Raw genomic sequence first — 23,809 nt, forward strand, 5'->3', positions numbered from 1 at the left:
ATAACGTGTACAATCCCTCACCGGAGTAACTAATTAAGTGATGGTCTTTGGGGTCTCACTCAGTCATCTGTTCTGAGACTGAATGTAGTCAGGCAGTGGCCCCTACGGGCTACCATCTGTAAAACAAAGCTGATGCTGCTCTGCAAAGCCATACTGTATTTTTATCTTGTCAAGGGGGCCGAGAAGTCAGACTCCCTTTTTGCGTTGCACCGTGGAATACAAATGGGTAAACTGTGCTGCAGGTCATGTGTGAAGACACTCTGGCGCGCACGGGCACACACGCACACATACGCAGACAAACACATGCACAGTCCCGTAATGACAAAAACATGCACACGGGCGCAACCGTTAACAAACACAAAAAGGCACTCACACACATTTGACAGATGTAGCATACCTCTAGGAACCTCTCTGACAACTGACCACTTATTTCGTCATTTGACTTGATTTTAGTCTTTAACTCTTGCTGGACCGGTTCAAGAAATGCAGTGGGAGTTGTCCTCGGATCGTGGGATGTGAGCGTTGTTGTGTCTGTGGGTGACAGAGGGGGACAGAGGGGGGACAGAGGGGGACAGGGGGCGCTCTGCTCTGCTCAGTGCAGGACGCAGGAGACAGTCGCTCTCCAAGGTGCTGAAAGTCGGAGCGCTCCCTCCTCACTCTCCCCTACTGACGATGAATGCGACCAAAAATCAAATACTGACTGGCTTGAATCCCGTTTGGTTTATTTTTTTTTTAATACTCTAAACTTCTACCCTTCTGGATTTTTATTTTTCATTCAACCGCTGGATGTATACACACACATGTGCAACAAGACTGACTGCCGCTTTCTCATATTCACCTGCATCGTTGGGAAATATTGAATTGACTCCGGATTCTCAGGGAACGCTACAGAGGATTTTTCGAGCTGTTTTTCTCGGTCTCTGCCTCTCTCTCCGTACCGCATGCCTTCGGACGTGAACTGTGATATTGTCTCAAAAAGGTGAGTCCGATGAGGATGTTCATGAAGCAGACCTACTTTTACGTGGATGTCATTTTCTTTGCTCTGGAGAGGGGGGGACCATACCTCCAAAACGCTGGTGTTTAATTGCTTTTAAACCCACCATCACGACCGAGAGGGAGGATTATAGTATCTTGTGGAGTCTGGAGAATTTACCCTGTGGATAAAGTGAAGTTTCCAATAGGCTAGGCGACTATCATTAAATCTGCTCTAGCCCTCTATTTGTTGGGCTCTCTGGCTTCACACTAAGTGGATATCAAGCAATTTCAACGCGGTGAGTTTGCCCTCTCGTTTAATATACATCCCCGTTGTCACTGGCGTTTCAATTGATCTGTCAAGACACGCAGCACTTAGAAACCAAACGATTCCAAGACAAGGGGGAATGGGGTTTTTTCCCGCTATATATTGCTTAACTGTCTGGATTCTGCTCTGTGGCTTGGGTTAAATCATTGCACATTTATGATTCGGGGCATTTGCATGTTACATGGCTGACTGAGTAAGAACAGCTCACTGTAAGTACAATGTCTGAGCAGTAATTTGTATAATTATTCAAGGGAATTTGAACTAGACTAATAGCTACCTGTTGTCTGTTGGCGCTCTCATAGAGTTTGAAATTGTACAAAGATAGCTAATGGGTTGGGGGTTTTTGAATGTGGAGAAGAATACTGTGAAGAGCCCACTCCACCCACTTCAGATAATTGATGTTTTAACCGTTCCCTCTGTTGTTGGACGTTCAGCTATTGCTGAGATTTTGCACGAAGAGAATCATTTGAATCTGAACACCACCCGCACCCGCACATCCACCATCACCACACAAGCGCACATATAGACTGCACGCTTCTTATGTTAACAAAGGTTTTTCTTTCAGGAATAATGGCATTAACCTGTTGAGTAAGCTGCATTAGGGAATCCCATTTGTCTCTGGAGACAGAATAACAATTAAAGAAACTTGAATGATTCCTATAAAGACAACTGGTTGCAGCAGTGGGACAAATACACAGGCCTAAGCAAAAAAAAAAAAAGTATTTGGAATGTGAGGTTTACTGGTTTGAGGTTGTGCAAAACAACAGCAGTGGAAGCATCAGCCACCATATCATCTCTTATTTTTTCCACTGCAGCCCATTTCCTCAAGTGATGATGATGATGGTGATGATGATGATGATGATGATGATAATGAAGCGCAGGACGGATCCGGAGAGGATACCGGGAGCCTAGGGATGACATCCACACAATCTTGTTGAATGTGGATATCGATGCCGCGGCGAAGGATGGGCCCTCTCCTCTCGGCCGCCTTCGTGCTCCTGCTGGCCCTGCGCGCCGTGTCTCCGGCCTCGGTGGGTAACCCCGAGGATTACGCCGCGGACGAGGCGGAGCGGACCGCCAGTGAAAACATCGTCTTCGATGACTACCGGGGGAAAGGATGCGTGGACGACAGTGGCTTCGTCTACAAACTCGGGGAGCGCTTCTACCCGGGACACTCGAACTGTCCGTGCGTGTGCACGGAGGACGGGCCTGTGTGCGACCAGCCCGAGTGCCCCAAACTGCACCCCAAGTGCACCAAAGTGGAGCACAATGGATGCTGCCCCGAGTGCAAGGAGGTTAAAAACTTTTGCGAGTACCGGGGGAAAACGTATAAAATACTGGAAGAATTCAAGGTAAGATCTGAGTTCTAAGATCCAACCTGGGTCATCCTCAATGTATTTCTTACATTTTTACATTAAAAACAGTTGGTTCAGGTGAGTCAGCGTACAAAAACCAAAGTTGTGGCATATTTCTAGCACTTGAGAAAATGTGCCTTCAACATTTCCAATATGCAATAAACTTTCCGTGTCATACAGCTGAAGGAGCATTTATCAAGATACTCTTTCCAGTCTAATTGCTGGTATTGTGTTTGATCTTGTCTTTCAGTATAATGATAAACTAGTTTATACAAGATCAAATTTAAACGTCTTTAAGAGCTATAGTGCCTAACTGATGATCATGAGTTGGTTCCATCTTGCCAGGTTGTTTCAGTCAGTCACAGTCAAAAGTCTGGATGCCACTAAAGCAGCCATCTTACATGGCAGTCTGTATGGGCTAATCAGTTGTTTTAAATTGCACGTACAATAATATGAACACCCCATCCTAGATTTGCATGTTCTTGACAGGTCATAGACATCAATCAATTCAAACATCTAATGTCATGATGGTGTCATTTTTGGTAGCAGCAACTATGTCTCCTGGGAACAAAGGCCAGTCTTAAGGAATATTAAGTACAGTGGATTAAAGACCTACACAATGCTTTTGGTCTTGCAACTTGTTGACAGCAATCGACCTAAATTCTATTTATTGTTTAAAAAAATGCATAATACAGCTCAACACCTGTGTTGGGGGTTAGGGTTTGGGTTAGCGAGGCTTTTGGTGTGAGTATATATCGGTTCTTGGCATACTGTAAAAGTATCATTAAAATGTGTTTATTGGCCAAGGGCACAAAGATGGCTGCCAGAGTGATGTCACCCCCACTCCCTCTCTGCACCATCAAGTGAACATTCACCCAGCATTACTAAAGTGACAGATGCTATAGCAGTATTTTAATGCTTTGATTTGTGGACACTGAGTCATTGCTCGCAGATTCAGTTTTCCTGTCTCCTGCACTGTTTTTACCCATCAGACCATTGTCTCAGCATAGAGCATGACAGTACTGCCTGATCTGAAATGACACTATACGAGCATGACAATTACAGTCTGTTTAAACTGTTGCTGCCCATGAGGAAACCTTCTCATTTAAAATCCCTCACATGTGGATTGGGGCTGTAAGTGACTGAAATGTAAAATGACACAATGCGGCCTAAACAACAGTATAGCTCTATGGCACTTGTTCCTCTCTGTGCAAGTATATCATTAACAAGTTAGCATTAGTGCGTCCATTATAGTTGTGTCAGTCAAATGTTATAAACTTCCTTATATTTTGGATCTACTGTAGTTCATATTTTTTCATATCTATCATAATGCCTGAATTTATCCTTTTCTGGATTTAACAATTACGTGTTAAGACATAATATTAGAGGTAGAAAACCTACCTCTAGTGAGCCCAACATTTGAGACAAGTCAGCAAACTGGTAGTGTGATGACATCGCCAATTTCCTCTTGATTTTTCAAACTCTGACTTTTTCTAAAACTGCATGGCCTATTTCTTACCTCAGGTTTATTCAGAAACTGATTTTTGTGGATTTTTTTCCACTGGATGCACCATTTTAAGGCACAAGATTTAGGTTAATATGTATGTCAGTGAAGAAGAGCACTTCTCAATCATCTATTTTGTGCAGCCAACTTGAAACGATCGGCACTTCAGAACTAAATGAACACTTGAAACTAAGCTTTAAAAAGCATCTCCAAGATTAATTGGCATTGTCAGTGGCAGATTAGCAGAGTGTTCAGCAGTATTGGTAAACATTACAGAGATACCACTGATCAAACAATGTGTCAGTCCAAATAAGAAACAAATGAAACAGATACGCAATATTACATCTATTCAGGAAACATCTAATTCATGCATGTCTAGAACCATTTCAGAGCTTTGACAAAAACCTTTTCACATCAAAATTTGACAAAAAATATCGCCTAAAAACAACAACAGACTAAATTTGTAAGCAATTACTCATCTTCATGCTAGTTGAATCTCCTAACATGTATTCAAAACCCAAAGAACGAGTCTGAGCACGCCTTCTTCTGAGCTATTAAAAGCATAGAAATTTGTAAGAACATTTTTTGTAAGAAAAAACACTGGATTCAAAAATGTCCTCAAAGTATCAGACATAACATACATTTTATTCATATCTGCAAAACATTCATAGCCAACATTTTACAACTGGATACTGCAACAATATACTGTATACGAGTAGCAACTCATTATGGTATGGTTAAAGTCTTAAGACTAAAACCACTCAGTTAAAGCAGTGTCAATTGCTTCTTTTTGTCCTTTTTTTGGGGCCACTTGGAGGCAGCAGAAGAAACCGTAAAAACAACATTCACATATTATCACCTTGTGAAGTCGTTATGGTGAATGTGTTAGCAAACAGTTGCCTATTTACAAATTCAGCAGCCACAGAGCAGCATTAGCATTCATTTGAGTTGTGTTTCTAGTCACCTGATGAATATAAGTCCAATATTCCCATTCTTTTAGCTCTGTTTGTGGTCTCTACCAATCCCTGGGGAAATATCTGACTCTTTAGCTGCTAAATGCTACGCTATGTTCATCAGCTAGTTGCTAACTTTGTCTGTCTGCTGTTTGAAGTTTCACAAGTAGCATACCGTTGGTTTAACAGAGCTTTTTCGCTATAAACTGTTGTGTGATGTGACTTGAGATGAGGTTGATGAGAGCACTGACAGTGAACCAAAACATTAAAGTTGCAGGGGGAAAAACAAAACAATTAGCTCAAAGATGCTAAAATGTTCTGTAGTGCTGAGGGGAACCCTTAAGGGAATCCATAGTAAATTGTGCTTTACATAAAAATCACAACCTGATTAAGTTAGTCATCAGTATGAAGAAACACTGTATGTCTTGTCGTCTACTTCGCTTTACCTGCCCTGCCAGGCTTCAGCAGAATGTTTTGTAACCTGTAGGATGTTTGTTTCAGTTTGGTTTACATAATGACTTCATGGCAAAGCAAAGAAACCTGTGCTGGGAGATGTTGTTGCACCTGTGGATATTAGCATGACATGACACTGAAACAAACTGAAGCAGGCAGGGGGCTACACAGTGAGTTAAGCCAAACAAAATGTAGACAAGCATCATTATTAATCATCACGCTACAGTTTATCTGTGGTAATGCAATTTTTGAAAAATCAGACAAAACCGAAAGAACCAGAAAGGGGAAAAAACAGTGGCTAGCAATTTTCTTTCATTTATTAAGGTAAAACCTCTTTAGTTGCTTTTCATTTTCACTGCCATGTATCTGCCTCTAGTACATTCAGATTAGCGAGGAGGCATAGCATTCTGGTTTTCCATTGTTAACAAAGATTTTTATGCCTCTATAGAGGCCATTATGCTAGTGCTGACACAATTAGCTGATTAACTGATATAACTGACATTCATCAACAACGATTTAGATATGTAATTAATCATGTAGGGCATTAATCAAGCAAAAATGTCAAATATTTCTGGTTCCAACCAGTCAGCCTGCTGTTTTTTTTGTCTTTTACATGATTGTAAATTGAATGTGTTTGGGATTTAAATCATTAATTGGACAAAACAAGCAATTTGAAGATGTTACCTAGGGCTCTGGAAAATTGTTATTGGCATTTTTCACCATTTTTGACATGTCTTATATTAAATGATTAGTCAATTAATCAAAAAATAACAAACAAGACATTGATAATGAAAATAATTGTTAGCAACCCTACATTATGTGCTGGCACATCAGCATGAAAGTGACATGGTGTTGCTGCTAGTAAGGCATGTGTTAGATCAGCCCATTTAAAACCTATGTACCTAATCTGTACTGATTGGTGTGTTTGCACGTCAGGCAGCATCAAGCTCAGTCATGCTTTGGGATGCAAGCCCACAGATTTTGTAAGGGCTGCTGTGAGTGCATAAGCCTCGCAGTTTGATGTGAGATCAAATCCATCAATAGTGCAGCTCACCCTCAACCTTGACTGGAGGGCCCAACGAGGGAAGGACATTTCCTCGTACTTGAGGGAGAAAAAAAAATCCATTTGTTCTTTTTGATTATCTCAGTGATAATGATATGACGGTAATAAGGATACAGGAAATTTGTGGTGCAGGATGATCCCACTCCCCTGTCTAAGACCACACAAGTCACTCTAATGTTTTAGTCCACATCCTGTGTGAAGGTTGGGTCTCTTCAGTGAGGACATGAAAGCTTTGGAACCCTGCAGTGTTCAAGGAAATCAAAGGGCGTCAGTATCTGGTATACAGACCCCTGTTTAGAGGCGCCGACAGGTTAACCTTTGGTGTGGGCTTCATTGGCATTTCCTTTGCGGTAGTCGTGCTACATTGTGCAGACATTTTCATTTATATTCAGTAGCAGATGATGGAGAACAAATGCAGAGACACAGCATCTCAGAATGATAACAGGAGAGATGTGGTCAGTTTGGAGCATCAGAGATGCTCGGATTTAAGTTTGAATGAAGAATTGATATAAGTATACGTAGTTTGGCACCAACCAGCATAATTTAATTTAATTTTCCAGTTTCATTATGCTGAAAATCCCATAATGCAATAGGTCAGTCATTAAGTCCCATGTAAGTAGAGTATGCAGTCATTGTCGTGCAAGTGGTATCGGGCATTCATTCAACACTTAACGCTGAAAAGCAGTGCAAAGTTAGCTAATCAGTCATTTGTTGAATCCAATGCTGGTATAACTCATGCATCAGCAACCTCACAAATAAGTCTAAAGTACATTTCCCAGTACCAATTTGTCCACTTAAATATTTACTGTTCGCTATATAGTATTTAATACAATGTAGATTCTGTAGGTGTAGATTTACTACCACTGGGTGTATTTTCTACTCTTTTGTTTTGTTGCCCTGTGATAGAGTCATGCCACTCAACCTTAGTAGGTGTTTCACCTACAGGGTTCCCCATCAGATGAGGAAGGGACCAGTCCCCAGCCCAGCATGGCTGCCGGCGTGCCTCTGCCCCCAGCACAACTGCAATCAAGAACCAGGAGATATAGGGTGAGTTCAGATCCCAGATCGACAGGCTAGGGCTGGGATGTGAACTCAAATGTGAACAATCCCGTCCGTGCTTCCTGCGATCCCCCTAGGGAAGGGATGCAGAGTTGAAAAGGGGGGGCGGGCTCCAACATTTTCAGTGACAAAGGTACACACAGTAGATTTCAATCATCTGACTATCTTGAATAATTTCTCATTTAGAGGCAAGTAATGTTAAGTGATTAATTTTCAAGTAATATAACAGCTGAAACATGCAGCCTTAATACATCATTTCTACTCACCTTTCCTTAAATCCCCATGAGACAGGTACTAATCGATCCAGTGCAGTAGAGTTAAGGTCTACTACTGAGTAGGGCTTAAATGTTGAGGCAATTTCATTTTCAGAGAAAAACATATTGCTTTTTACCACTCTGCACCTATAATAGCTACAAATGATAGAAAATGCTGAGGATTTTGTGTGATTTCTATCTGTTTCTCATAACTTTTAATTGTTTAAAAGAAGTCTTTAGAGAACTTGATGTACCATAATTATAGAGAAAGCACATGTACAGACAATCACAATTAATCTAAAATAACATAGACACATACTCACGGTGCTGCCTACACATTACACAAAATAGTAATTAGTGACTCCACTTTTCAGCACTGACACCTATGAGACAAAACAGCCATAACAGTTGTAAAAATTATTGCTCAAATTGATTTTCCTATCCAATTTGCCAGAGGCAACAATGGTCCTAATTAGAATAAAGTATTAAGTGCAAACAATTGGGCCACAAAGAATTCTCATACAAGTTTTTCTGGCATCAACTTCCTTACACTTAAAGTACCCCTGTTCAAGGGTGTTTTTAGCATCCAACTCCCCTCATCCACAAGTCCTCATGTCTCTCTCTGTATTCCCTGACCACTGGTAAAATATTGTTTTGACCTGGACAACAGCAGCATGCAGTTTGACTGTCAACCCATTCCCGTCACTCCTATTAAACGCATGGGTGAGATTCCTGTGACCCTGTTGTCCAGCCTCAAAGTATTTTACATTACCATATGCCCCGCTGAAGGTTATTTGACTATTCATTGCTTCCCTGCCCCGTCTCCATTTGTCTCAGAGTGGGAATGAAAAGCATGGCAGCCAATCCAATTTAATACCGAGCCAGTAAGCCGGGGACAACAGGAGACTTTTCTTCACCAAAACATGTGCCAGCATGTCTAAGTTTGGTGCTCCATTTTCTTTGTAAGTCTGGGCTAAGGCACGACTGATCCTCTTCAGGCTAGACCTCACACAAAAGGATGCACTGAAAGCACCAGGCACCACTGAATACATTTAACGTTTCTGCGATGTGTCATAGGTACATGGAGTTATTTTCTTTTTCAAATTACATTTTTAATATACCTATGCCTATGAAACATCTGCACTGGCAGGCTTCCATCTGAGCTGCTTTTCAGGTCAATCTGCCAGATTAACCAACAGAGAAATGCCACTTCTGTTTGAAATGCTTTCTTTTTAAAGGCCAATTGTGATAGTGAATAAACACCACTGTATCTCATAGCCAATTGGTAACACACATTTCTCCATACTGAGTTCACTTTTTCAAAACAGTTCTCTTTACCAACATGCAGCTCAACAACAAGAGTTAATCTCACACCCAAAATGCACTAATGCAACCAAAACACTTCATACACATCTCAGGATCCAGTGGTGGAATGTAACTAAGTACATTTACTCAAGTTCTCTACTCAAGTAAAATTTTAGGTACTTGTACTTTAAATGAGTAGTTCCATTTTATGCTATTTGATACTTCTACTTCACTACATTTCAGAGGGTAGTAAGTATTGTACTTTTTACTCCATCATATTTATCTGACAGCTATAGATACTAGTTACTTTTCAGATCAAGATTTTACATGTGACTTCTGTTGTGCCGACTGTGTGAAGAGATTTGAAAAAGTATTGAGAAATGCGTGTTAACAACTGTAAAAAAAACAAACTGTAATACAACATGGATGAAGTGAGATCAAGACACACCTTTGGGTGAGAAAACTCTCAGCACTGCATACAGTACGTCGAGAAGCCAGCTGCCCATATTGTGTCAGTTCAACAATGATAAAAATGAATGCAAGACATAAACAACAAATCTTAGTTTTGTTGTTTCTGGCACACACATTCATTTTCAAAAATATTGATTGCATCGCCTCAAACCAAATGAATAATATATGTTAATTCTTATGTTGAATTTAATTCCAATTTATTCCTACAATTTACCAGCAGACACTGTTTGAGACAATGCATTTGCTAAGAAAAAAAAAGATTTAGTCATGCATTTCTAATGTGTACTTTACGGACTACTATATGATGTCTAATAGTCTCATTTTCTATCCTCTAAAGATAGTAATATGCCTTGGGGGGGGGGACACACACACAACTGTATCTGTGCCAGATGCATACTTTAGTGAAACTGTGTCTAACTGTTCCCATTGTTATGTTTTTGAGTCATTTCCCTTCTGTATGTTTGGCAGCTGATCAAATATATTAATCAAAATTGGTGCTAGCTGGATCCTTACCATCCACTTAACTAATTGTCTCGCCCCTACAGTGAATTCATGTTTTTGCTTTTACCCATGATCAGATACTTCAAACTAACATGTAATCGACCTTGCACTGCTAAGTAAATGCTTATTACCAGAATCAAGCAGTGATAACTATTAGATGCATGTTTTTGTGTTGATCTTGTTCGTAGCTGCTTTTGTTATGAAGGTCAGCTGACCTGTACTGTGCCGAGAGATCAGATTAGTTGCACATTTACACAGACAGGTTTGAAGTCTTAATGAACATATTTTGGATATGGAATTTACATCTAACATAAGGTTATTCATATCCTTTTATATATTATTTCAACAATATTCAGGTTTCTGATTGTCTGGGTCAATGCAGTTCTGTCTGACTCTACCACATCCAGCCACTCTGTACCATGTCGTTACCAACCAAGCTCTTTCAGCATTTAAGAGTGAGACAATTTTTGTTTCTGGCTGCCAGGACTCTGCTGCATTCTGGTTTTAGTTTCTCCATCTTATCAGCAGCAATAAAGGACGAGAGCAACAATACAGTTTATCCTCTGTGTTAGGGTTTCAGACTTTCTTGCACCACGTAGTTCCTAGAGCACCTCCTCTTTTGTGTTTACATGCAAAAAGACATAACCAGGATTCTACAAAATCATAACATATTATTGTAAATATTTGTGTGCATGTAAACACACTGTGAGTTAGAACCTCAATTTAAAGACTGTAATAAATGCACAGTACGAACATAATCTTGACTGAACCTGGGTTTCTGCTGCTAGCAGTGTCAATTTAAAGTACGGTGTAATTGCTTTTATATGTTGTCCAAGGTTTAGGTACCACATCTTCATCCAACCCAGAAAGCTCATGGACAACAAAGCTAAGTGAGCTTTATATATATAACTAATAGTCACAAGACGAAGCCAGATATTCCTGTTGGAGACACTTGCAGCATCATAAACCTGGAATGCAGCCATGACATCATGATTCAAGACACAGCCCTATATGCACCACTGCTGACTGCTGAATCCCACCTTGCCGGCCCCCACAGAATAAGTCTGTCAGGTCGAGAAAATGTAGTCTTCCATATGTATGGGACAGCATCTTGCTGTTTAATTGGTACATTTCTGTGTGAGCACTCAAACTGACAGAGGGGCAGATAACTGTAGGGGTGTTTATCTCTGTGAAAGAGAAATATTTTTGCCGTAGTTTGTTTACGTGAGTCTACTGGTGTCTACTTGTGTGGGTAAGATATGAGAAGAGAGTTATAAATGTTCAGGTACCATCTATGTGTGTATTTCTTAAAAGCTTTTATCATTTCAGTGCAGCCAAAGCAAAGGCCTTGAGATGTGCTTTTACATCAGTGAGTGGCAGCTCTAAAATATGCAAAAGACACAATGAACGAGCAGATGAAATCTATCATAATTAACATCACTAAGAGACTCAATCTTTTAAAGTTATAGAACATAGCTTTTTATACCAGGACACAAACACGTTACAGACATTTCCACCCTATAAAAACCATATCTAATAGATAGTTTAGACTTATAGACTATAGATTTTTTAATCCAGTTGTCTGACATATCAGGGGAAGTATATCTGATAAACAGTTGAGACAGTTTGGTAAATTTTGGGAAAGTAGAATAATAGGAAGGTGAAGCAGTCTGAATTATCTCTGCTCTCATCCTTGGCTACAGCTAAATGTTTCATTTAAACACGACAGATTTCATTCTACATATATATTGGTTTAAGTTCAGGAAGCATGGGACGGTGTAGTCCCTCATTCGTCCAGGAGTGTTCTTTTCTACGATGGTTCAGGAAGTATGGCCACAATCAGAGAATGGATTATGCATTTGCTTTCCTTTCTATTGTTTCCCCTTCTCCATCTCTTAGTATTGCTCATATTCAGTCTGTGGCTGCATCCAGACTGCCATAAATTCCAATAAAAATACAAGCTGGACCACTTCCCATTGTGTGCTACTTACTGCATCCTGGCAAAATTGGCTGCTAAAAGTCAGATTAAAGTATCCAGCATTACCACAGCCCTTTCACTTATCTCTACACAAAACTGGATTATGCACAGTGGAACTGTTGTTGTTGTTGTTGTTGTTCCTACAATTGTAGAAAATGGAAATATAGCAAACTTTCTGAAAGTAATGCATTTGGGATAGTTGATGGCACAATGACAACAAAAATCATTAATTCCAAAGCAGAACATCAAACATTTAAAGGAACAGTTTGACATTTTGGAAAATAGACTTAGTTGCTTTCTTGCAGAGTTAAAGGAGAAGTTTGATACCACTCCCATAATCCAGCAGCTGGTTATCTTAGCTTAGCATAAAGACTGGAAACAAGGGGGAAAAGTTAGTCTGGCTCTGTCCAAAGGTGACAAAATCCGCCTACCAGCACCTCTAAACCTCAATAATTAACCCATTATCTCGTTTGTTTAATCTCTACAAAAACGAAACTGTAAAAATGTCAATTTGCCATTTTACGGCTGCTGGCTCCAGCTAGATACTGTATTTACGAGAGTGGTATCAGTCTTCTCATTTAACCCTCAGCAAGAAAGTGAATAAGCATATTTTCTCTAAAAATGCATACAGTACATATCGATATTTTATACCCAAAGGTAAAGTACATTTTTAGTCACCTCAGTGTCATTCAAGAGTGAACATTTGCTCACAAAGTAACTGGTTTTGAATCTAAATTGATATGCATTAAAATATTGACTGCTGCAATTTGGGAAAGTTTTGGACTATGAATCCTTCAAATAGATAACTCACCCAGTTTATTTTGACTCATCCAAACCATTTTGTTTGGTTGCAGTTACTGCTCGCCACATATATTGACCTATCTACCAAAAAAAATCTATATTTCATCAAATGTAAACTGCAAAAGGGTTATCAAATATGAAACATTTGTAGTGTCTAAGGTTATAGAGTACCATGTCGCTGATAGAGCAGACCCTGTACAGAGAGGCCCTCAAAAGACTGTTTACTGTGATGAGCAGAAAGAAAATCTAATATGAGGAACAGTTGACCTTTCGTGATTTGGAAACAGTTTGTATTTTTCCACTCCATGTAATTGCATTACAGTTCATTTTCCGGTCAAGAGACATAGTAAAGATAGAGTCAAGTAAGAGGCAGCAGCACAGAGAGCTGCATAGCACTGATTTACACGTTGCAGAGGTGGTAAGATAAGCCTCTGAACTGTTTCCTGAGGCAGGCCGCAGCAGAATGCAGCAAAATACAGCAAAATACTAAATATCATGAACACCACCTTATAGACTCCCTTATTAGTTATTTCTAGTGATTTTATTCAAAGTCATCTACAGGCTTTGTTTGTTAAGATGCAATAAGCCTAATAAAACTGGCTTTGTGAATAATTTATTAACTTGTTTCTTTGTTTATGAAGACAGTATGAGATGCATATAATAGGAACCTTTTTAATTGGGAAATATCAGCAAAAATGGGCAGGCTGTTTCTTCAACTGACCAGTAGTAATCATGTTGAGCACGCACACTCATATAGGTGAAACCTACTGAATCATCTAACCCAGATTCCCCATTTCTCTTCCCCCCTCTGCCCACAGCCGTCACCCTGTGAATGGTGCCGCTGCGAACCAAATAATGAGGTGCACTGTGTGGTGTCCGACTGCGCCGTCCCAGAGTGTGTCAACCCTGTGTACGAGCCGGAGCAATGCTGCCCCATCTGTAAAAACGGTAAACACTCATCTCCTCTGGAATTCAACGCACACTCCTCAGAAGTCATTAAATTTTCATTAAACCAATGACGGCAAGTTTATCTGTGGTATCACCATTTGATGGCTGTGCCTTTAGAGGATGAGGATGTAATTGATGTTTTATGAATTAAAATTATTACCTTGGGCCCGTTGGACACTAATGAGCAGTACTAGTTTTAATTATAAATGACACACTAAGCAGAGTAAACATTAGCCCATTGATTAAAGGCATGGTAGGAGGGACTAATGGGTCCTCAGAGAGCCTTTTATCTCCCAGTGCCCCGACGCCCTTGTCACACACAGACAATCCCTAAATTAGAATTATAGGATTCCAATGGTTCATTGGGTATTTACAAGGCAAGGTGGGAGATTTCCCTTTGCCAGCACCAATCCTGGGGGACAGATGACCAAAGTACAGTAACTGCTCATCTGCAATGTGATCCTGGCTGGAATGATCAATAGCAAAGAGTGCCTGTGGGTAATATTAAATGCACAGTCACAACAGAATGCTGCATTCTCTAATCAAAGATTTTTAGTTCGTCATTTTACACAGCTCAAATGTAAGCTTCAGATCATTTGAGAGCTGAAAGCGCTGGCAAAGAAAGTTGTCCTGAACTCAAATGAGAACCTGATAAACAGCAAGATGTATTCTCATGATTTATATGCCTTGTTATTGCATTCAGTCTTCTCATTATGTTGAGTGTCACGCCGAAAATGGAGAAATTGTTTATATGTATTCCTGATGAAAGAAGGCAAAACAAATATCCTGAAATATTTTTCTTTGCCTTTCGAGCAGCGGTTGACCTATAAATGTGAAGAGAGGAGTTTAGTTTGAGGCAGATGCTAAATGGCTATTTTACCACAACTACCCACATTTTCTTTCACACTTTCTCTCATTTTCTCTTCATCCCCCTTGCTTTCTTTTTTTATTTCAACACACACACACAAACACCCACACTAACAAGGCTGCGGAAGCTGCTAGGAGAGAGCTAATCCAGGCTGACAGGACACAGTGACACCCTTGGCATTTCAGGGTAGGCCTGCCGTTTCTGGGCTCCCCAAGGGTGCCTGGTCAGGCTCTGGCAGCCAGATAAATCTCTATGGGAGTGGATGGCTGAGGGCTGTGGGGAGAGGACAATGAAGGATGCTGTTTAGCTCTCATTTTTTGGACAAGGGCCTGTGAAAGGAAGACTTCCACTTATGTGCTCCAGTTAGACATGCAATCAGTGGAAGACAGTCAGACATTTGTCTTTTACTTTACGTGCTGCAAGCATTTCAAATAATTGTGTGAAATGAGCACAACCCTTTTAAAATGTCAGTGTGTTTTGTGCACCACCTTTTCTCACCAGGGAAGGATTATGAGACACAGACATGAATAGCAACATGTAGCGCTGTAACGTCTGGGCAGTTGCTAGCAGCAAAGCGGTGCTTTGAGCTAAATGCTAACATTTGCATGCTAACATGCTTGCAGTGACATAACATGCTGATGTTAAGCAGGTATGATGTGTACCATGTTCACCTTCTTAGTTAAGTGTGTTAGCATGCTAACATTTGCTAATTAGCACTAAACACAAAGTACAGCCATAAACCAAAGTATTGGACAAATTAAACACAGAAAATTTTCCTTTAAATGCCAGTAGTTAACCATTCGTTTTTATTTTTTTTAAAGAAGTCTTGTTTCTAGCTTTATTGTCAGATCATTCTCTTATGGTGGAGGAATATACATCCAAAAAACAAAATGTGCGTTTTAGAGATCATGCTCATTTCACAAAATTTGATGTGGCTGTCTAATTCCAGAGACAAAGAAGCATATATAAGCTCTATATGGATTATTGTATGTCTGCTGGGTTATTCACGTTAGACACAGTGTTGCCGTTGAAGGGGTGGTTGCATCTGCAGACAAACTCTACTGTGTAGGAAGTTCAACTGTAGTATCGCCACACTGCATTTGCACTGTTCCAGCACTGAAAGGTCTGGCTGAACCCACTTATTCTGAGATAGTTAAACAAAAACTTTCAAACTTTGTCAAGGGCTGGCCTAATTGCTAATGTTTTTGCACATGGCATTAGCTCCCATTAGTCATTGATTTTTGAGGTTTAAAATACACCTTGATACTTGGTTTAAAATGGGGCTAAATGTGGTTGATTACTTAACATTTTTAAGAGGATTAATGACTATATTTCAATTTAAGGCAGGTCCTAACTACCTTTCAGCATCAAAAAAACATTTCAGCTAAATGTATTCTGGTTGTAACCTTGATGTGTGGATGTTTTTTTTAACCTGCAAATCACCAAATCAGTGCTTATGGCTGCCAACCTTTTGTCAAAGCTTTCCATTATTACAATGTAGCTTTTTAGCTCCTCTGCTTCTTGGTGGTTCACCCTGAAAACAGCAAGAGAGAGGAGGCAGCACAATGGAATCGTCAGCCAGTGGGAGTACTTATCTCTGAGCTCCACATTCATTGAGTCCGACTGATTCAGCTCTAATCTTTATCATGAATTATATACTGTAAATTAATCAGGTGATACATGTAATTATATAATTCTCATGAAGAAAATTAAAAGTAGTCTGAAAATGGTCAGTGTTCTTCAGTATGATAAGATTAAACCATTTATAGATCTGCCAGGTCTTATCTGTCTGAAGCCTGTCATTGTGGGTTTTTTAACAGACATATCATAGAGTAGCAGTGCCACAGAGCTGGCTACAGTTAGCAACATATTCAGATTGCCTATGGACAAGCTGCAGTTTTTTGTGAATAAGAAGTTTTTGGAAGGGTGAGTTTGTATGGAAGCATTTCTTACCTCTAGGCAAGAACTGTCTATCGTATTATAGACTTTAATGAGTCCTAATATGCATTCATTCCTTAAAGCTGGGAAAGTACGATGTGCTGAGACACTTTTGACACAAGACAAACATTTTCTAACGTCACCAAATTTTATTGGCCATGAATTGATCACAGGCTCAGATGGGTGACAGTGTGTCCTTCAAATAGTGACAGGTAGCTGAAACTGTGTCCTTGTGGCTCCAAATCTATCTGGCTATAAACAATCACACTTGGCAGCAGCACCAGTCGCCCTCTTCCCTCATCAACCTCTACTGAGTTTGTCCTGTAACCTGTGCCAGCTGTCCAGAGGCAGATCAATGAGAGTTAAGACTTGGCAGGCACTCTCAATGTCTCCTCTAAGCTCAGATCAAAGGGCTTTTATCAGGTCCGAATAGAGCATGGGAGTCATCTATGCTGAGGTAAAGGATGGGGATACTAGGTAGCCAACAGCTCCCTTTGTCAGTGTCACATGGATATTTATGGCCTCCTGCATCCTTTTTTCACTCATAAACACTGCAGTAAATTGAACAAAATCCCTTAGACATCTGAAGCAAAAGCTTGTGAAACATTGGAGTTACTGGCCCTATTTGCCTATCTTTAGGCTTTCAAAACACTTGGTTAAGGTTAAAAGTCATGGCCTTGGTTAAATACTGAAAAAGTGAGCACGCCCTGTCTCATGCTTTGAGTCAATGTGACTTTTTCAATATTTAACCGAGACCATGATCTTTACCTGACCTTGATCAAGTGCTTTGAGTTGCCTAAACATATTTTGACTTGTCACAGTTGGAAAAGCACAGATGTTACTAATAACATCAACAATGGCTCAGTTCTATTCAAGTGTCCTAGTAAGTCATGACAGTGTGATGCACAATACCAGGACCCTGTAACTGAAGCAGCTGAATGGAATTAAGACATCATTAATTTACACCTGGGGTTTTTTTTTCCATGAAAAAAGACCTATCATGCTCATGTTTCCCACAAAACTCTTTTTAGAAGACAGAGTTAATGGGGCTGCAGAAATTGTGGCTGAGTGGTGTTTTTGAAAAAGCTCTGTTCTTTGTGCAAATCTGTAGTGTTGACTTGGGTCAACTGCAAAAACAAAGAGAATGCAAAGCAGAGCTGCTAAAAATTATATAAGCCTCCAAACAGGGTGTCTTAGAAGCTCAGATAGGCCTTTTTCACAGCAGACATTTTGACCTGTCAAAAGTAGAAAAAGCACAGGTGTTACAAATAAAATTAACAATGGCTCTGTTCTATTTAAGTGTCCCAGTAAGTCATGACAGCGAGCCAGCATGCACAATACCAGGACCCTGAAATCAAAGCAGCTAAATGGAATTCAGCCATTATTAATGTTATTAATTACACCCGTGCCTTTTCTACTATGACATGTCAAAATGTCTTCCATGAAAAAGGCCTACTGTGCTCTGTGCTCAAGCTGAGTAATTGTGCAGATATGCATGCAGCTGGCCTGTGTCCCCAAATGTACCCAGTGTAACTAGGCTCTTCAGGTAGACTAACAATACTGTTTCACATTTACATTGCTAGCATTAAGTTGGCCTGACTTACTAAATCAAATTCACTGGGACACTAAGATGTCCATGAATATTAGCCGTGAAAGCTACTGTGTCTTCAAGAGTTATGAGACATACAAGGTTTTTATGAGTACTCATAGAGGAGTCTTGAATCTAGTAGGTTTTACAGAGCTGAATACTGACAGCAATCCAAAGCAAAGTCACCGTCACACCAATTGAGCTGCTGATTGCTTCATTTAAATGATTAAAACTGGTGCGGATTCCTGGCACCTTCTTGCTCCTCTGTCACAAGAAGTAAAGGAAGAGATACACCGCCTCAAATCCCCCAGAGGCAGGGAGGAACAAATTAGATATAATAATTTTGTGTGGTATTTACCAAAAATGAAAGCACTGTTATTTCCATAAAGGTAAGAGCATTTTTGGCTTCCTCAAGTACAGATCCTAAAATGTACCCAGGCTTATCAGTCTCTCTATCTGCTGAGATTATCAAATACATGGGGTGTTCCAGTGGTACACAATCAAACATGTTTTAGAATTAAAGGAATCTTTCCTTTCAACAAAAAGGAATCCACACAAGAAAATCCTACAGTGTTTTAAAAGGATAAATCAGACGTCAAAATTAATCCGAGTTCTTTTTTGTTTTGGAAGTCAGTACAGAGTACGAGTGTGTGTGTGGAAAGAAACCATGTAAGGAATTGCTAAGCAGTTCTGTGGCCTTTTCATACAGACTGAAGTGATTAACACCATCCTCCCTACTGCCTCTCAAAGCAGCTTTCTCTCTCTCTCTCTCTCTTCCTCTGTCTCTCTCAGTACTCCAGCCTCTCTGTACTGCCATGCCAGCGCCTGGCAAGCTTCTCTGCTCGCGGCGCATTAGGATGCAAAGCGCTCCATGTCGAGGGAGAAGGGGAGACTAACAAAAGCGCTTTAGTGTTGCAAAAACAAGCCCATCGGTGCATGCCCGTGAAAAGATCTGTACGTCTGCTCTGACTCCCCTAACTCCCTGCAGTTCTCTGCATCACTCTACCACCCCTCCGAAAAGAGAAGCTCTCAGGAGAGCCACATCCATTTCTTGTCGTTCTTATTCCTTCTTTTCTGTCTTTCTCCCTCTTTCCCTTCCCATGCGGCAGGTCCAAATTGCTTTGCTGGAACAACGATCATCCCAGCCGGAATTGAAGTAAAGGTGGACGATTGCACCATCTGCCGCTGCCACAACGGAGACTGGTGGAAACCTGCGCAGTGCTTGCGGCGGGAGTGCCTCAACGGCCAGTCGTTGTCATAGAGAGACTCCACCGGGGATGGTGGAAAAGCTCAGGCAAGGCCCTGCCTACTGCACCATTTTGTATGATTGACAGGGCAGGAGCACAATTCCTAAGCAACCTAAGACAGCATAGCATCGAAGAGATGCTCTCACAAGCTTCACACAAATACAAATTTAGCCACTGAGAAGAAGACAGAACTTGTCTCATGGCTGTTTCCACCCTCCAGTTTTAATCGTCCTATACATTTTCAGAAGTTGACTTGCTCAACTTGCTGCTCTCACACGAAAAGTTTCTAAGCTCCTTGAACTCTTTCCTAACCACTGACAATGTTGAATTGCTCATGTTTATTTCTGTATGTATGTCATCTGCTTGTTGTACTTGTCTGTCACAATCACGCAGGTGTTGTAAAATTCCAACAGCAGGAAAAACAAACCGTAAGCACACTTAACGGCGCTTTGTTCCCCCCGTCATACGAGGATTCACACTGGTGAAAGCACTGCAATTGTGTGAGTTTCACAACTTCACTCTAAGAGCTTGTTTACAAGATGTACATCACACATAAATGTTTGTGTCTTCATAAGACTTTAAGACTTTTTATCGCTATGGCAGGAACACGCCTCTAACACTAAGATGATGCTACTGTCAATTTTATAAAACCCCAAAACGCTGATTTCATTGATCAACATACCACAGTTCTGAGTCATGTCTATATATAGTAGCAGCAAAGGCAGGGCAAGTTGGTACTGTAGAATTAGCTGAAGGGCAGGAAAGGCGGTAGCCAGCAACTATGAGAAGGGTAGATGTAAAATTCTGCAGTACTGCATCAAAGCAACAACTTTCGGCAGCCCCCCTTCCAGCTTAATTGTCGTTATTGTTTTCTCTCAGAGGTCCATATCCTCCAAAATATTCCCACTAACTAACTGCTTGAACTTGTTATCAAAGCAATTAGCAAGCCAAGAGCAGCCTGCTTTAATTTCCCTTAATCAAGGAGTATTCTGTGATAAATCATCCAGCTGGATGCTTGGCACTGCCGCAGCCTGCATGCTGGGCACTCTCAACAAGAACCAGCAGACAAAAGGAGGGAATCTGCATATGTCTAAATGCTTTTAAGCAGCATTCACGTGCACATCGTCCATGTGAGCATACACAAGCACACCATTCATCCACAATCTCACAGCCACAGTATGTTGATCTGCACGGTGAAGCACTTAAAACATATAAGGCTTCTTAAGATACAAAGCTGTTACATTATCCCACTGCTATAGATTATGTAACAGATTTTTAGTTCCTCCCCTCCCCGATATGTTAGAATAGCTCATCCAATGTGGCGTGGCTACGGCCAGGGCTATAACATAGAGACAAGCTAATGCATTGCCTTGATATTTTCCCAGAGCAGAGTGGTCCTCAAGTGGTCCAGTCTGAAAGAAAAAGCACCCAACCAAGGCCCAAAACACGATATTTTTTGAGATGATAAATACCAGTCATTAATTCAAAGGTGAATTCCAATAAGCTCATGCCATTCATCACTAGAATTTTTTCCATTTCCAGAAAATCCGTTCCTGTTAACCTTTTAGACCCTATTCCTGGGTGGTGATGGATGGGCTGCTTAATAGCAGCTCCCAGCACACAGAAACATAGGATAAAGACCGATGACTAAAGAGGTATATTCCCTTAAGAGGTACTAAAACTAATTTTTGGAAGAGTCTGCAAAGTCTGCTGCACAGTCTTAAGTTGCAGCAAATGCGTGATGGAGGAATCACAGAAAGGAGAGAATGTGGGTGGAGTTCAATCTTAGGTGCAACAATGGAGCTTGGGTCATTTTCATCATTAAGCTACAGTGATTTAGTGTCTTTCAATGTGAAAAGACAGACCTCATCTATCTGGCTTGTGGTCTGCAGACTCATAAAACAAAACTGACATCTATGGTTTATCAATCACAGCCGCACTGCTCCAGACATTTTAGGTTTAATAAAGGAGCTTCATTCATCTTAATTACTTTAAATGCCAAATAATTATTCAGCCTATACATCTATCCAAAAATATATTGGAATTACTTTACTGGGTAGCAACAAAGAAAGACTGAAATGAGTATGCCAGTTGACAGGGCTCAGAGGCATTGCTGCCACCGCTGATGCCTTAGTGCTACTGTTCCAGATAAGATTCACAAAGCATGGCCTTTGGCTTCATAAAGTATGAACAGCCCAGACTGCTTTAAGTGCTACTTTGTTGGCACTCCTCTGTGCAATGGTTTACCATTATGTATTATCCCAAATTAGTTATTGTTTTACCCTTCGACATTCCAGCAGGGTGAATTAGCAGGAGTACAAGGGAATGGATGAAGACAGTTTAATCACAGCTAAAAATATATGGAGTTGAATTCACAGATTGCTAAAAAAATACAGTGTTTTTTCATACAAGTAAATCTAGAAGCAGCAAAAATGGCAGATAGAAGTATCCTTAAGGATCCTTACAATAATGTGACATTGCAACTCATTGTAGTGTTTGATTGTTCTGATACGGTTTCCTTCCATGGTTCTGAGGTGCTCTGTATTTGTTAAACTAAACTGGGGTGTCATGGCTGCTCGTCTCCTTAATTTGCAAGCTATAAGCTGCCGTCATCAACTCGGTGTAGAGGTAGGAAGGCAGTGGGTGAAGTGTTCAAACCATCCAGACCAAGATCATGCTCAACCGTCCCTATACGTAAGAGCTGAGTTTTGATCCAAGCTGCTAGTGGGAAGCAAAAAATAAATAAATAAATAAAGACAGGGATTAAATCAAATAAGGAAATCATATATTTAGAGCAGGTAGAAGATATTTTTTTTCAACCCAGCAAATGAGATGCGGTGCATATGTTGCTCTGCACTGTAAATAGGTTGACAGTAGTCATGAAAATTCCTTTTATAGCGCTCATTGACAACTACACAGTATGAGTTTGGAGCCATGTGGATTAACATGCAGTAGATTCCTATGTGTGCAGTTTGAAAGAATAGGCCGCATTTAAAAACACAATTTAAAAAAAGGCATTTATGTGGCACACATCCACTATACGCATCTCAGAGAGAGCCTCTGCCTGGGCAAACCAGCGGAAATTACATTTATCTTTTCAAATACGTGAAGCTGCAGTTTCAAGGACAGATCAGCAGCAGTCTGCCTTTGTTCATTTTCTGCCAAGAAACGCAAGTCTTTCTGTCTGTCTGTGAACATCTATTCAAATGACCCCATCTGTACTCTCATCATTCAAACCACAGGCTTGTACATAGGCATTTTGTAAAGGTATACCATTCACCCCTTTCCATGAGACACCGATTTACTGTAGCTGGAAACTATGAAAGATTTTTTTTTCCCCTTACCTTTTTTTCAGCAACAAAACTGTTACATAAAGTGTGCCTGAAAACCAACTATCTGGAATATGAAAAGAGAAACACTGTTATTATACAATCAATTGTATTAGTTTTTGGGGCACCAAGGGTCTGTTCATGAGGGACTCAAATGTGGCATAGTATCATTTCTATAAGAAATTTGTGTTTAATTTGTTTAAAATTAAGAGCATCTTTGATTGTATATGACTACATGCTCGCACAGGTTCACCCTAAGCTCTACAAGAAATAAAGGGTCCAAATTTTAAAAAGTTAAACAGCCCTTGGTGTTCCCCGTGTTGTTCATATGTAAATATCTTCAAACGTATAATGTGTATTCTGAAATCTGAGGTGGAGTAAAAAAAAGACATACGAAATATGAAAATGTGTATCATTCATCGAGACAAAAACTATTTTGTTTAATAGACTTGAAAAGAAGTCTGTTATTCGGCAAAAGTGAGTGTGGATTAATATTTTATGTTTGTCCTTTTTGTTCACTCAGGATTATGTGGATGTTTCTGGACACAAGATCACTTGAGATGGCATGAAAACACATTAACAACTAAAGAAAAATGTGAAATTCCTAACTGCGAAAAGCACAGCTTTCTTTGCAGCTGAATGTGTGGTGGGTGCAGCATGTGAGGTGAAATTCAATTGAACCCTAGAGGATGCTGCTGGACAAATCTCTTTGAATTTAGCCACATTTTCTATGTTCTAAAACCATACAAGAAACAACAAACAATACACGATACGAAACTATGAAACAGGTAACCATTCCATAAGCGGAACATTTCAGAATAAATAAAAGTACAGTATTTTCCTGGCTCAAGGCTGTGTGAGAGAGAAAATAAGAAGATGCCAGTGCTTAATGGT

General features: G+C 40.2%; 1 protein-coding gene across 5 annotated transcripts; it reads left to right on the top strand.

Moving 5' to 3' along the window:
* Positions 1-554: 554 nt before the first annotated feature.
* Positions 555-23,537, top strand: vwc2l (von Willebrand factor C domain containing 2 like). Of its 5 annotated transcripts, none has more exons than XM_044217285.1 (5): positions 555-1,271; positions 2,116-2,652; positions 7,559-7,675; positions 13,816-13,945; positions 19,449-23,537. In XM_044217285.1, the coding sequence occupies exons 2-5, from the start codon at positions 2,239-2,241 to the stop codon at positions 19,598-19,600; spliced, it is 813 nt and encodes a 270-aa protein (XP_044073220.1). In that variant the 5' UTR covers positions 555-1,271; positions 2,116-2,238; the 3' UTR covers positions 19,601-23,537. The 5 variants fall into 5 exon arrangements, with proteins under 5 accessions (XP_044073220.1, XP_044073221.1, XP_044073223.1 ...); XM_044217286.1 differs by having other exon boundaries at positions 555-979; XM_044217288.1 differs by having other exon boundaries at positions 556-1,271; positions 7,574-7,675.
* Positions 23,538-23,809: the final 272 nt, after the last annotated feature.

Source organism: Siniperca chuatsi, linkage group LG12 (genome assembly GCF_020085105.1).
Source record: "Siniperca chuatsi isolate FFG_IHB_CAS linkage group LG12, ASM2008510v1, whole genome shotgun sequence".
Classification (NCBI taxonomy): domain Eukaryota; kingdom Metazoa; phylum Chordata; class Actinopteri; order Centrarchiformes; family Sinipercidae; genus Siniperca; species Siniperca chuatsi.